The 14879-nt window shown below is 37.6% G+C and overlaps 1 protein-coding gene across 4 annotated transcripts in view; it reads right to left on the minus strand.

The window, feature by feature from the left end:
• Nucleotides 1-3485: 3485 nt before the first annotated feature.
• Nucleotides 3486-14879, minus strand: part of STRN3 (striatin 3) — a 61889-nt gene continuing 50495 nt past the window's right edge. For all 4 annotated transcript variants that reach the window (XM_014249875.2, XM_005520313.3, XM_014249876.2 and 1 more), the window contains 7 exons: nt 14710-14757; nt 12849-12970; nt 11610-11777; nt 11219-11359; nt 9194-9301; nt 6492-6578; nt 3486-6383 (listed from right to left, as the gene is read on the minus strand). In XM_014249875.2, the coding sequence (XP_014105350.2) occupies nt 6214-6383; nt 6492-6578; nt 9194-9301; nt 11219-11359; nt 11610-11777; nt 12849-12970; nt 14710-14757 (844 nt within the window). In that variant the 3' untranslated portion in view covers nt 3486-6213. The remainder of the gene's footprint in view (nt 6384-6491; nt 6579-9193; nt 9302-11218; nt 11360-11609; nt 11778-12848; nt 12971-14709; nt 14758-14879) is intronic.

A 14879-nucleotide genomic window follows, 5' to 3' on the forward strand; every position in this document is an offset into this window, starting at 1 on the left:
AAATATCTGCCAAATAAAAGGTTTCTGACAGATTATAATGCATGTGCACCATGGAAACTGTCAGGTGTTAGGCCAGTCAAACTGGGGAAAATATTTCCAGCCTCTAAGAAGTTTTTCTTTATGGCACCTCTCAGCTAAATCTTTACAGAAAACTTTTTTTATTAAGATTAGCAGTCAGTCACCTGGGTTATCTCAGACAAGGGAGACACATCAGTAATTCAGGAAGCCGATACACAGCTGTTTTTGCAAACATCTACCTTAGCAATGAGGATGTATCAGTATTTTAAAGACTTGCTATCTTTATGGTGCAAGGTATCATAAGGTATTTTTACACCAGAAAACTCCAGCAGAGTGAATCCAAGGGAAACCTCTGGCTACCAGCCAGTCCACCAAAAGCACCGGGCATGTAAGACAGAGCCATGATTCAAACACAGCACCAGTGCATGCAGAGCAGCTCCAGGCCCTTCCAAGAGCTGTTGTTTTGGGCTCCTGCCCCCAGCTGCCCCCTGCCCCTCTCCCAGAGGCCTGATGCTCCCAATAGCTGAGTTACAGCAGCCTGGTCTGCACACCCACCACCCTCTTTCCTGCCTGCTGCACCCTATTAGGTATTTATTCACTCAATAGAGCTACAGGGTCTGATTGTTGTCCTCCCAGCCACTGCTGAGATTTCAGAGAAGGAAGATACTGTTTCTGCATGAAGCCAAAGCTCTTTCTTCCCACCACATTGTAAATCTCACAAGATCTTAGGTGCAGGATGTCCCAAATTAAGCAGCTCTTTCTTTAGAAAGAAAAGCCCCATATATTAATTAAGATACAAATGAAAAAAAACATAGCCACTCATTTCGAGGTACAAAAGAGCATCTGGAAAGATACCTGAAACAACAGAAAAAAGGATGTTTAAAGAAGGTAATGAGGCCAGTCACCACAAAGCCACTCAAGAATACCATCACCACGGGCAGCCCTCCTTTCATGAAGGAGAACCACATCCCCTTGGCCAGCTGCTGTGCACGAGCAAAACCCCAGCAGCCATCAGGCATGGTCTGAAAAGTGCCCAGATGCAATCGATCACTCCAGGTGCACCAGGATCAATGACAGCTTTCCAACAGCCATGTAGCAAGCCAAGGTGAGGTGGAGACAAGCCTCAGGAAACACCTCAACAATATGAGACCAACAGTGGACAACATGAGCAGCTCTCTCTCTCTGCCAACACAAGTTCTGAAGGCACAGAGGGCGAAACCTCTCCTGCCTTGCCTCCTCAGAGCCTGCTGTGGGACTCCTGCAGCCCTGCTCTGTTCCAGGCCAGAAGTGGCCATCACAGCCCAGCCGGGCCCAGCAACTCCCCCCACCCAGGGCAGGTGGGCCACAAGACTGTACCAAGCCTATCAAGTCCTCCTCTCAACTCAAGTCAGCTGGAACACGACATGACCTTCCAGGAGGAAAGGGTAAGAGGGAGGACTAAAAAGCATGTTGTTTTAAATTATCAATTCAAAGTGTGTTTCTATATTAAAAAGTAAAAACAAACCAATACATTTTTACGACATATTAAAGTTTTTGTAGCTTGAACTATTTATTTTGAAAAATTAAAATTAATTTACTCATTGAATCTGCATAGGACTCAAGGGTGTACATTCTCAAAGTATTGACAGAACAAGTAAGAAAATGGAACATTCTTAAACTATCTTTTTTGCTTATCTGAGAAGTAGCATTTCAAAACAATTCTGAAGCCTTCTGCTTTTGTTATTTTTTTTTTAAAAAGTTCTTAAAGGCAGAACATAAATATAGGTGTGTGTGTGTGTATAAATACACACAGGCACTGCAATGACAAGCTGAGTGGTGTGGTAACACCTGAAGGATGGCATCCATCCAGAGGGACCTGGGCAAGCTCCAGGAGGGAGTCCATGGGATTCTCATGGGTTTTAACAAGCCCAAGTACTGGTGCTGCACCTGGGTCAGAGCAGCCCCCGGTACCAGCACGGGGTGGGGATGGACAGATCAGAGCAGCCCTGCCCAGCAGGACTTGGGGGTGCTGCTGGGTGAGAGGCTGGGCATGACCCAGCCATGGGCACTGCCAGCCCAGAGAGCCAAACGTGTCCTGGGCTGCATCCAGAGCAGTGTGGGCAGCAGGGCAGGGAGGGGATTCTGCCCCTCTGCTCTGCTCTGCTGAGACCCCACCTGCAGTGCTGCACCAGCTCTGGGGTGCCAGCACAGCAAGGACATGGACCTGCTGGAGAGAGTCCAGAGGAGGTCACCAAGGGATAGAGCACGTCCCGGAGCTTTGGGGCTGGAGAAGTGAAGGCTTTGGACTAACCTAATGATGGCCTTCCAGGAGCTGAAGGGAACCTGTAAGAGAGCTGGAGAGGGACTTTTTACATGAGGATATAGTGACAGGACAAGGGGAAACAGCTTCAAACTGAAATAGAACAGGTTAAATTGGATACTTGAAAAAACCTCTACTGTGAGGGTGGTGAGTGACTGGCACACAGATTGCCCAGAGAAGCTGTGGATGCCCCATCCCTGGAAGTGTTTAAAGCCAGGACAAATAAAAAACCTGTTATGGGGAAGCTGCCCCTCTCCATGGTGGGGGTACAAGCTTGGAGCTAGATGATTTTCCATGTCCCTTTCATCCTAGGCCTTTCTATGAGTCTATGAAATCAAACAGAACAAAAATGCAAGGAGTCAGCACTGTGTGAGCAAGGGGCTTTCCATGGATGTGAGATGGGAAGTGCTGGAGCAGAATGCTATCAGTTTTGAAGTAAATTAAAGCACATATTAATAAGAGCATGCCTGGACAGAGTGTGCTATCAGTTTCAAAAAAAAATTATCATACAATATGTGAAAACAGAGGGCCATTGATAATGTAACTTCAAGCCCATAGTTTTTCCACTTGGAAAATCTGCCAATTTTCTCCTGGCAAATAAACTTGTCCTTAGTATTTTTAAATCAGGGAAGGTTCTTAACCAGGCTTGTTACACACTTTTTCATGTGTATTTGCTATTATGTGGATGGCATACCACCATTCATGCTATAGTGGACTGAGTCACCACCGATCTGCTTAAAACAGCTCCTACCATAAAAAGCAAGACGGAGACTAAGTCTGTTAACATCAATCCCTGTTGCTAAATGCTAAAGGTATTATTAAACATATTCAGATATCTTTCCATTCAGGTTCTGAGCACCTGAGTCCTTTGGGTCTCGCAAAAGAGATGTAAATCCTTTCAGAAGCTGAGGTGTTTTTGCTAAATAATACCATTTCTTTCAGTACTATAATTTTCCCCATCATCAGTACTTCAGCTCTTCCATTCTAAGAAACTCAAAACCAAAAAACAGAGTTTTCAGCATGTTATATCCCACAACAAATAAACTAAGATGTAATAGAAATTATTGGTAATATTCAATAACCAATGCTTCACTACAGCATTTGATCCATTATGCGTTAGCGAACTAAGATGATCATTAAGATTTCAATTAAGGAAAATAAGCAAATATTTTTGGTTTTATCATTTCAATTTTAATACAATTAAAAAAAAAGGTAAAGGTTATGCATGGTAATGTTTATTAAACAATCACATTTTATTTAAGCATTAAAATGCAGCAGTCTGGAAAAGCTGCCAGAAACAATGTTTGGCTTCAGAAAAGGCAATTATGAAATTACTTCCAATAAAATTCAAATACTCTCTTGTCTGTTGATTAGTTGAATGCTTTAGACTGGAAAGAACAAAAAGTGCAAGTCAGCTGAATGTTACTCTTAAAAGTAAAGTCTTAGTGTCCTACAAGCAATTACTGGAAGGCCTCACCTCAATCTTCATGATAAAGGACAAAATTCTCCAATTCCTACACAATTATAATTTACTGTAACATTTCAAGCAATGCAACATTATTACTAAAACAAAATTAATTCCAAAATGTAACTGCAGTATTCTGCCTACCATGAGCACCTCTTTCCTTTTTTTTTTTTTAAGTTCTAATTTGTTTGACATGAGATGGCATGAAATACATTCTTACTGGAAAACTGGAAACTTACATGGAACAATGCAGTTAAACCACTTATAGGAACATGTTCTAGCTTTAGTTAATTTATACCTAAACATACTACTTTACATGAAAATATTCATGTTGTAGTATTCTGTTTCTGCTGATACACTTTCAGCAAAGTGACTCATCACAGAATAGGTAAATATTGACCTTCAGTTTAGTTTTTTTTTGTGCATCAACTTTATGGGAGGACTTGTAAAGAAATGGACAAAGGTAAGATATATGGGCAAATTTTGGCATTTAGAAATTCTTTTTCTTAAAATTCAACACAGTTATTCAGTGGCAGTTTGAAACAAAAAGATAGTACCTTTCTTGCTCCTAAATCACTTCAGAATCATTTCATATGCAAAGATAATGAAAAACACTGAGATTATTACCTTAGAAGGGCTGTAAGAATACACTAGCAATTTTTGATTTGTTCTTGTAAAAAATCTTTTAAAACATTGTGGAAACATGTTCTTATATGTGGGTACTGCTGCTTGAAACTGAACAGTTGCTCAACATCCAGACAACTATTACAATCTTGCAAAAGCAAAGCAGCTTATAAGCATAATAAACAAATGGTCATTTTGCTAAAATTGAGACCTAATTTAGTAATTTGTAGAATGACTCTTTCAAACTGTGCAACACAAAATAATGTAGCCAACAGTAACATACAGGTACACCATTTAATATTTATTATATGCATTTTATATACATTATTTTTCAACAGCTGTACTTTTGCTATGTGGTACAATCTTAAAAATTTGCTGATTCATAGTTTGTAAAACAGAAACCTTACAAAACTCATCAAAACTCGCAAACTGATCAGAAAAGTTTTGTGGAAGACTAGAAAAAATACTTTCTTGTATTAATCATGCATTACACAAACAAAATTTTTAGTTACACCATAAACTGAAGCACATCTGAAAAATAAAATAAAAGCAGGGAATAACTAGTCAAAACACAGCAGATTTATTAATCTTGAATTAACTACTTTTGTATTCTATTTGAAATGCAAATAAAAATAATTTTCACTCCAAAGGTTCTGAAACAAGATTGTTTTTTTGGAATCAACTCCACTCCAGGTACTTAACCAGAGGAAAAATAATTTCTTGGTTTGCAACTTTAGAATTATCAAATGTCCCATTTTCTCATCTATTTTAGACTGTTCAAAGAGTGCCATAACAGATATACAGGGCCCTTTAACACACTACATAAAAGGATATAAAGACCAACAAAAAGTGAAATAAATAACAATAGGCCATTAGCAAGATGGGTAATCCTTGATAAATAAACTCGTAAATACAGTAAGATGTACAAAATATCACATAGTGATAGGATGCCAAGATTAATTTTTTTTTTAAGAGTTCATTAAGGGGTGTTAACCCCTCTGTGTTTCATTTGAACACATTTTACAGTCTTTTATTTATGAAGACAGTTATGCAATGATGATGAATTAGCATCCTTAAGCAAGGACTTAGCTGAGCTGTATTAGGCAAAAGAAGGGAAGATTGTGGTTACACGGCAGCGGGTCAGTGAGATCTCTGTGTTTTAGGGTTCTATAATGCAGAAAAACATTATCAATACAATCTTGAGCACTGTTGTGACAGGCTAAATATATAAAAAGACTTATAAAAACTAGAATTTTATCCAAACATTTTGTGCAACTAATGCTAAAATATTTTAAGTTAAATTTCCTTTTCTTTAAAGCAAAATAAAAGTTTAAAAGGGGAATCTGTGGCATTCAACTGATAAACAGAAGATTACTAAGAGATGAAAAGAAAGCTACTCTTGGAGCTCACTTCCCCCCACAAGAGCACCACATTCCTAACCCTAAGGCAGCACACAGAGTCCAAAATAAAAGTCTTTTGTAAGATCAGACTCCACGTTTGCTTAAAGACACCTAAAGAACAGACATACGCTCAGTTCATATCCAGTCAAGGCTACAAATACTGGTTTTCTTTTTTGTATTTGTCCCCACCCCCCCCAAATACAGTAATTACAGTTAAATGAATGAGCCTGACATTGTTCAGGATGTGGTGACTTTTCACCAACTTCTACCTGCCCCACTCAAGAGCCTTCACCCAGGCAGATCAGATGTAGTGTCTTATAGGTAACCTTATAATTGATGGCAGTGACGCATTCCCTCTTTTTTGTCCAAACAGACCTGCTGTTATGATGCAGGTTTGTTCTGCTATGTCACACGAATACTTTGGCAAGGGCATCAGCTCCTGCACTGGCAATATATGCTTTTGATGGATGAAATGCTACATCATAAATTGATTCATCCAGCTTTTTCCTATGAGCTGTTATTTCCTGTACACATGTCTTGCTGTCCAAATTCCACAACCTAATGGAGCAATCATGGCCTGTTTAGGAAAGAAAGAAAGGAAAAAGACAAGAGACAAGGTTATATTTGTCAGAAATTCAGTGCATCACATGCATAATTTATATCGAATATGAAAAATAACCCTTACTTCCAGACATTAAATAGATTCCATTAGGATCTACAGCTAGACTTGTGACAGCATCCAAGTGAGCAACCATAGAATGGATCATTTTACCTAAAAGAAAAACAGTGAATTTCCTGTGAAGTACTGTTTATTTAAAAAAACACCAACCCATTCTCCTTAAATGCAATATAAGATAACATGCTTATTTAGATTCCAGTAATATTTGAATGGTTCTATTCCATTAGAAATTATGAAGTTTCAACTGCAGACTCTTGTATAAACATATGGGCAAATGACACACAACTCTCAAAAAAGCATTGCAAGCAATCTTTTTATCCACTTGGCATCTTTATTGGCAGCAACAGCAATGAAGACCTAAAATGACTGGGTAAGAACCTCTGACTCTTAAATGTCCTAATAACTGCCCCAGTATGAGAGTGTTGATGAAGCTTTGTAAAACGAGACTTACTGAGCCATATCAATGGTCCATCTATCTCTGTCATTGCTAGGAGAGAAAAGTAAGGCAACTATAGAATACTTGCCTAAAATACTCTCCAGCTTCCAACAATTAACTGTTTGGCTATATCACAAACCAGAACAGTTAGCTCTGTATTCAACTACTCTTAATGCATTTATTGGCATTGACCTCTGTTCCTGGACTCTCAATAACATCTTTTAGCACCTTATGATACTTTTTCAAAGGAGTTCTGTAATGTTTAATTGCACAGAAGAACTGTCACCTGTTGGGGATCAGCAACTGAACGTCAGTTCACATGTTAAAAATGAGAGCAAATAAATCCCCGTAAGACCATGACCAACATGAAGAAAGTGTATCAGTCTTGTTCAGTTGTTCATCTTCCTGAAGAATCTCAGCCTATTCACTATCTAAGATTACTCCTGAAGAAGCTAAAAGCTGCTGAAGATCTTTGATCATCATCTTTCTAACCATTCTCTGAAACATATTAATTTGGCTGTATCCATTTTGAGATATGGGAGACTTCACTCAAAGTATTCATACAAAGGTATTAAAAATGTTCCCTTTTGTTTTTTATTCCTTTCCCTCCTTCTAATATGCATTTTGCTACTCTGACTGCTAAGCAACAAATTAGTATTTTTATCCAACCTCTTATTTTAACTCCAAGGTTTTACTTTGAATAAGGAATCTGCACAGTGATTATTATTTTGTATTATAACGTTTATTTTTCCTTACATGTATCATTTCCCATTTATCCACATGGAATTTAATTTGCCTGCTTTTATGTCTTTTAAGATCTCCAGTTCTTCCTCGTCAGCCCTCATGTTTAATAACCTGAATTAATGAATGTCAGTTTACTGCCAATATACTGTTCCCTGTTCAGATGACTCACTATGTTGAACTATTGCTGATCCCTCCAGACCCACTGATATTTTATTCCACAAAACACATTTACTTTGACCCCCTGTTTCCTGTCTTTGACCCAATTATTTTTTCATGCAGATTTTTCTCCTTATTCTTTTTTTCTTTAAAGCAATAAATCTTAATTTCAGCAATGTAAATGCAATGCATTTAATGACCACAATTCAAATACATATGTTCATGGCAGGTGCAAAGTGGAAAAAATCTCCAGCTTTTTTGCTTTAGAAAACAAAAAGCTCAAGAACACCATCCCCTGCTGGGCCCAAACCAAACACCTCAAACAGAGATTTTGTATGTGCTTACTCAAAGTGAGCTTCATTTTTTTTTTTTCTTCCAGCTTTGATAGGTAACATGTAGGAAGTGACAGGTAATTTCACAAATAGGAAGTTTAAGTTTGTTCTTAGAATTATTTTAATGTTTTTGTCATGACAGGCAGTGCAGTTTTCTCCTACAGCCTTCTTTACCCTCTTTCTTCCAGATCCTTTTCTGGTTTTTAAACCATATCAACAACTTAAGTATAACATAGGATTTCATTACCATAATAAATTTAGGGTTATTCCTTGCCCTAATAGGTACTAAGTGATCTTTTTTACTACTGAGAGCTGAAAAACATAACTGACAATAGTTAGTTAAAAGCATGGAAATGATTGTGGATGCTAACTCTGAAACAGAGAGCCTGTAGAAATTACAGGCCACATAGCTTTCTCAGTCCAGCCTGAGAAAGTAGCCTGGGAATTCATAAGGAGGATTCAAAACAATCCTCAAAGACAGAAAACAGCCTTGCAGGTGCTGTTTGTCTGTCCCTTGTTTTCTTTGCAGGAGAAGGTCAGGGGGTAGTGTGCCCCACTGACCAATGATGGTAATGTAGTAGTTTGCTAACCAATAAGAGTTTCCTTTCTGTACTTTCCACGTATCAGTCTATAAAACAGACCTGAAGTAATAAACTACGAGAAATTCTCCTAATCGACTCCATGAGAGTCTGTGTCGTTCATTCTCTCTGTTCCTAATAGAACGACAATGATGAAAGAAGAAACAAAGCAGACATACTCTATAAATTACGAAAGCTCTAAAGTAAAGACCACTTTTTTGTCCCTCACAACTATCTCTGCCCGTTTTGGGAGTGTTTTCTGACTCCTGAAGTCACAATTGCAACAGGTATCTTTGCTTCACAGAGAAGGTACTGTAAATGTTTAATCTTCAAAATACCAAAAGTTCTGCTTTATATAAGACTACATCACCAGTAAGTTTTCTACAAATGGATTCTCCCTATGTCATCCAGAATTTCTTTAAACATATTCATATATACAAATTAGGTTCTCTTTATCCTTACCCGTTTTGTTGTCAAAAAATTTGATGTGTCTATCTTCATGTGCTGTAATAGTTACAGGAAGTGTGGGATGACTTACTACCTTGTTAATATGATTATTTGATTGTACACCTGAAAATAAAATGAAAGAATATTCATCTGCCTTAAAGAAAATGTCAAAGTTAAAATGACAGTATTTTAGCATTATACTTTAGATTATCATATTATTTAATATTATGTAAGCAATATTTTAGGACCAACAGACCTCCTAAGAAATAAAGCTTCTTGCTTTACAGGATGGGGCAAAGTGAGGTAGCCAAAGTACTGTAAGGTTAAAGCTTGCAAGTAGTTTACACCCATGAATGATTCTTGCAAGAGAAAACCCAGGAAGTACTGCAGGGCAGCACTAGCCAAGTAGAAACAAACTGTAGCATGAGTAATGTAATGTATGTTTATGTTTAGCACAGAGCTCTAACACCTCCACATCAAAAAATATTTCATTTTGGGGGGTGAAGGGGGGTTGGAAAGAAGACAGAAGCACAGAGTGGTTTGGGTTGAAAGGGATACCTTCTACTAGACCAGAGAATCCAAGTAACTGAAGTCAACCTAACCCTCTTAGATTCTGTCAGATATATTTGTGTCTTCAGTTTCAACTTAAACAACGAATGGTTTAAATCTCTTCACAAGTCTACAGGATACTCTTAATTTCTGTGTTTAATTTTTCTTGATTCCATTTTAAAGTCTCTCTTCAAACTAGAAAAGGTATTTCTCTAAATTGTGATGTGATCCTTCTCACTTTAATATCAGGCTTTGCAGAAGATATCTGTAAGACAGCTTTTACAGTTTTTTCAACCTGTGTTGAAGTCTGTAAATTTAATTACTAAGTAAACTACACTACTTAGAGGGGAGAGGCAGATTATCCCTTTGCATTATTCTTTTAGATCACATTTTATAGAAAGGAATGAGCAGAAACTGGAGGTTTTCCTTATGAAACACTTTAGGAGGCTCACAAAAACAAGTCTCCTCTATACAGAGTTTCATCAAATACATGCAATTACTTCTTGATGAGCTACCTCTCCGTAACACTTTATTTGCAGAAGCAGGATTTCTAAAAAGTTCAACCAGAAAATGTGTTTAATCCCAAAAGAACTAAATATTCTGTTTAATTTATTTATTAATTTATTATTCACCTACATGTCTTAATATCTTCCATGTCAGGCCTATATAATGAAAACTGTGGTTTAATATACAAATCAGACAAGTGAATCTTAAGAAATCTTAGAGGACAATAACTGTTGATTTCACTATCTCTAACTACTTTAAAATCCTGCTAAGAGTTATAAAATGGCTTGGGTGGAAGAGACCTTTAACATCATCTAGTTCCAATCCCTCCTGCCAAAGGCAGGGCCACCAACTGGATTCTTTAAAGCTACATTCAATCTGGCCTAGAACACTTCCCAGGGACGGAGCATCCCAAATTTCCCTGAGCAACCTGTGCCAGTGTCTCACCACTCTCACAGTAAAGAACTCCTTACTAATACCTAATCTAAACCTATTCTCTTTCAGTTTGAAGCCATTCCCCTTTGTCTTGTCACCGCATGCCCTTGTACAAAAAAGTTCCTCTCCAAGTTTCTTGCAGCCTTGCTAACCTTCCTTTAGGTACTGAAAGATCATAATAATATTTCCCAAGAACCTTCTCCAGCCTGAACAACCCCAACTCTTTCAGCCTGTCTTCACAGGAGAGGTGCTCCAGCTCTAGGATCATCTTCATGGCCTTGCTCTGGACTCAACCAACAGGTCTATGTCCTTCTTATGCTGAGGCCCCAGAGATGGATGCAGCACCCCAGGCAGGGTCTCACAAGAGCAAAATAGAGGGGTCAGAACACCTTTCCATAGTGTTTGTTCCAAGCATCTAACCATCTTTCAAACTGAATGATGCAGTAGAGGAGCAAAACTTTTTTATTTACTACACCATACAATGAGGTACCATAATAATAAAGCAGGAACCTCATTCAAGATGGGTATTTAATACAAAAGAGCTCTACTTACCAGATTCTACTTGTGATGAAAACATTACCACTGACTGGGATGTTTCTAAATCATAGATGACTGTGCTGCCAGTGTTAAAAGATGCCACCATATGAGCAGGGTCACAACCTATAAAGTCAACTGATGTGGGTATTCCATGCTCTAGAAAGAGTGAAAAATATCTTTAGAAAAAATGAAACACTTTAAAAATTCCTGACAGTATAAACATTTAAGGTCATACTTAAAGAAGATATTTGGTCTTTTCTTTGAAGCAATGCTATAGCACCATGATTATTTTATTACAAGTTATTCTTTTAGCTATGTTACCTACTTAGGATAAATGGAGATAATGAGCCTGGATGCATCATCAGCTGCCTCATAACAGGTTTTCAAAACCACTGCAAAAAGTTACCTTTCTCTCCATTGTAAGTGCAAATACAGGGTATCTTTTCCGGTGGGTTCCATAACCTAATAGTGCCATCTGCTGAACAAGAGAGTAAGTGATTCTTTACACCACTGTAAGCGAGACCCCAGACTGCATCTGTGTGAGCAATTAATGTGCCAGCTAGAACGTTTGGCTCTGGAAAAAAAAGTTAAGAAAGAAAACCTTTTTAGTGAAGAAGCATTAAGTATTTCTTGTACCTCAACATAAATTATACTCCACATAAACCAGCTGTATGTCCCCCCTGCCCTTCCTGTTTAAGCAACAGCTAGAATATTACGCAAGTCATTTTGGACAACCATGGCCATCTTTCTCAAAAAACCAACCAACCAACCAGGAAAACAGACAAGCAAACTCAAACCAAAAACTCTACCAAATCACTCAACAAACCCCCCACCCCGCACAAACAACTCAAACAACTATAGCCCCTTTTCCAGAATTATACACTCTTGTTGCCACCCCTTATTTCTTCCTTCCAAATTCAGTATCTTAAAGATGCTTGATCACAGCCCTTCCTTTGTACAAGGTGCAGAAAATCAGCTTTCTACTTAAACACTGGATGTTTATTTGATGCAGTTTTTACTCAGCATTCTCTGCTGACATGTAAGTATGGTCTAAAGCTCTCAAACACACTAATAATAAAAACAGGACTAATTTTTTCCTGTGGAGCTGAGAATCTTATTTTCATCTTCCTGATAGTTTAGAGTTGCCTTTTATAGAGGGTTTTTAAATCTGTGCAGAGTTTTCCAAGAAGTTATCAGCTATTTAATTTTAGAGACATCTAAAATTAAAGATATCTAAAGTTAGGGACCTGAGATGCAAGTTAGAAACATGAGACATAGAATCTGAGCACACTTATCTCAGTTTTCTGCCAAATTTCCATCAGAAGAAATAAATACATCATTTTCAAGAAGTTGCAATTCTGGTTCAAAATTTTTTGCTTCTCAAAAATGTAAGTTATGATAATTTTTTTTCTTTACTGCATAAATCTCAGGAATTGCTAAGTCTCTAATTCTACACAAAGTACATCAACAGTGCAAGCGGGAATAAAGAACTAATGTTTGCCACACATAAGTAGTTGAAAACACAGCGTAGCTGAGAAATGGCAGTAATATTTCACAAAACCTCTAGAAAACAGATGAACATCAAGTGGAAAAATAATGTTCAAGACAATGGTCAGAGGTTGTTTATCTTTTTGAAGGTACCTACCATAGGTATCATAAGGATCCACACTAGGGCTAGGCATGTTCCACCACTGGATGGTTGCATCAATGCCACCACTGAAACACTGTTCTCCATTGGAACTAATTGCCAATGACAATACAGGTCCACTATTGAGAGACAAAGAAAAAAGCTGATTGGTAACTGCCTACAGGATAGAAGTAAAAATTTGGCTATTTAAAAAAAAAAATCTGTATTGGCTTAAGCAGTTAAGAACCCCTTAAACTCCATAGAAAAATTCTAGTAAAAAAATTTTTAAGTCTCAACAAGTGATACCAACCTCTGTTAAGATAATCACAAGTAATTAGCTAGCACTATGCAAACTGAAGCAATTCAAAGAACATCACTTATTTCTCAGAAGTAACAGTAACTAAAACCTACAAATGATAAGTTTTTACAGTGCATCTATGCCAACCTAATAGCTAGCTGTGCAGAAAGAGGTGGCTGTGGCTCCCTGGCAACTATTTCCTCATTTTACTTTAGGAACAGATAGTAACCTATGCCCCAGGAAACTGTTCAGAGAAATGATCCTAAAAACTGTACCTTTTGGCCAAAAAACTCCTACTGGTTTAACTTCTTCAACCTGCTTGCAGTGATACCAGACAAGCACAAGTTGTAGCCCAAAGGAAGAAACAGGTCTATTACTTTGGACACCTACTACCACCACATGTTTAACTGTACTACAGTTAAACCACATCCACAAAATTAGGTGTCTGGGTCATTCGATGGCCATGCTCATGATATCAATGAGTGCAGATAAACAAACTAGAACTACATATTTGAAGATGTTGAAAAGGAAGACTACTGGCTGAATCCACCTATACATTTGGTAAAGTGAAAAATAAGGATGGGCAGGAAGGTAATGCTGCTCAATAACTGCCTGAGGGGAAAAACAGCAAAATTATTTTGTTTCATCACACTGGAAGCCACAGGGTGGGGATTAGTTCTCTATAAGAGAACTTATCTTTTCGTAGTCACTAAAAACCACACAATTAACAGCTTAAATCTGGACTCAGATCTGGAGAATTCAAACTGGTCAGTAACCCTCTATATCACTTACAAGAACTTGTATTTCATGAGGACAAATTGGTCACCCAGTCCTGGGAAAGAGTGTTTTATGCTTTAGGTAATAAATGAGAAAGTAAGACATGATATTCTATCACGTGGTGTAAGGGGAAAACCTAAGATAAGATAAGAGCATGTGTAAATTTCCAAACACAAAGTATGAATTAATTTTCTTTTTTGCTGTTTTTGAGGCAAGCACAAGAAGTGCCACCCACTTCCATGCTTATCAAAGAACCCTCTTGAAGCTTACCTGCTAAACAGGTTGGAAAGTGGATCTTTACTTATATAAGAAAAGTACTACTCTGGCTATCAACTGTGCATTTTTATCTTGCCTTCTTATTGAAAGAAAGCAGAATTCAAAATTAGCAAGGGAAACTCAGGCAGTAGTAAAACAGTTAACCCAAGCTGAAAAATCATTAAGACTCAGACCTGTATCTGAAGCTACTAGCCAAGACCAGCCTATACCTTACTCATCTTTTCCACATATTACATATAAAATCCACAGTCTGAGACATGTCTTAGATGAATTCATTATCATAATCTATAATCTCTCCTTTCCACTGCAACTAATCAAATTTCACACTTTCCTGTTCTTGTGTTATCATGGACTCTGCAATTCATGACAAGGACTTGGTATTAAGCTGCTTTGCAAAGTATAATGGGCCTTTAATGTCTAAACACTGTAAAAATTAGTATAATTTCTGGCTTTTACACTGAAGTTTTTTATGAATACAAGAGATAACAACAATGTATTTATCAGTCATGAATAATGTCAAACACTCACATGTGGGCCCTAAATGTGTAGATGGGTTCTACATCTAAAGAGGCACTCCTGAAAGAAAAAGAAGAGTTATTATAGCATATGAAATCTCTACTTAAAAACTCTGAAAATGTAAGAGTTTAATCAATTTCAAAGGCATTTAAAACATATGCTTTATAAAAACCCATATACTT

The sequence above is a fragment of the Pseudopodoces humilis genome, chromosome 7 (assembly GCF_049639895.1).
Source record: "Pseudopodoces humilis isolate 2021_Gansu_Grassland_sample_001 chromosome 7, ASM4963989v1, whole genome shotgun sequence".
In the NCBI taxonomy this organism is placed as follows: Eukaryota; Metazoa; Chordata; class Aves; order Passeriformes; family Paridae; genus Pseudopodoces; species Pseudopodoces humilis.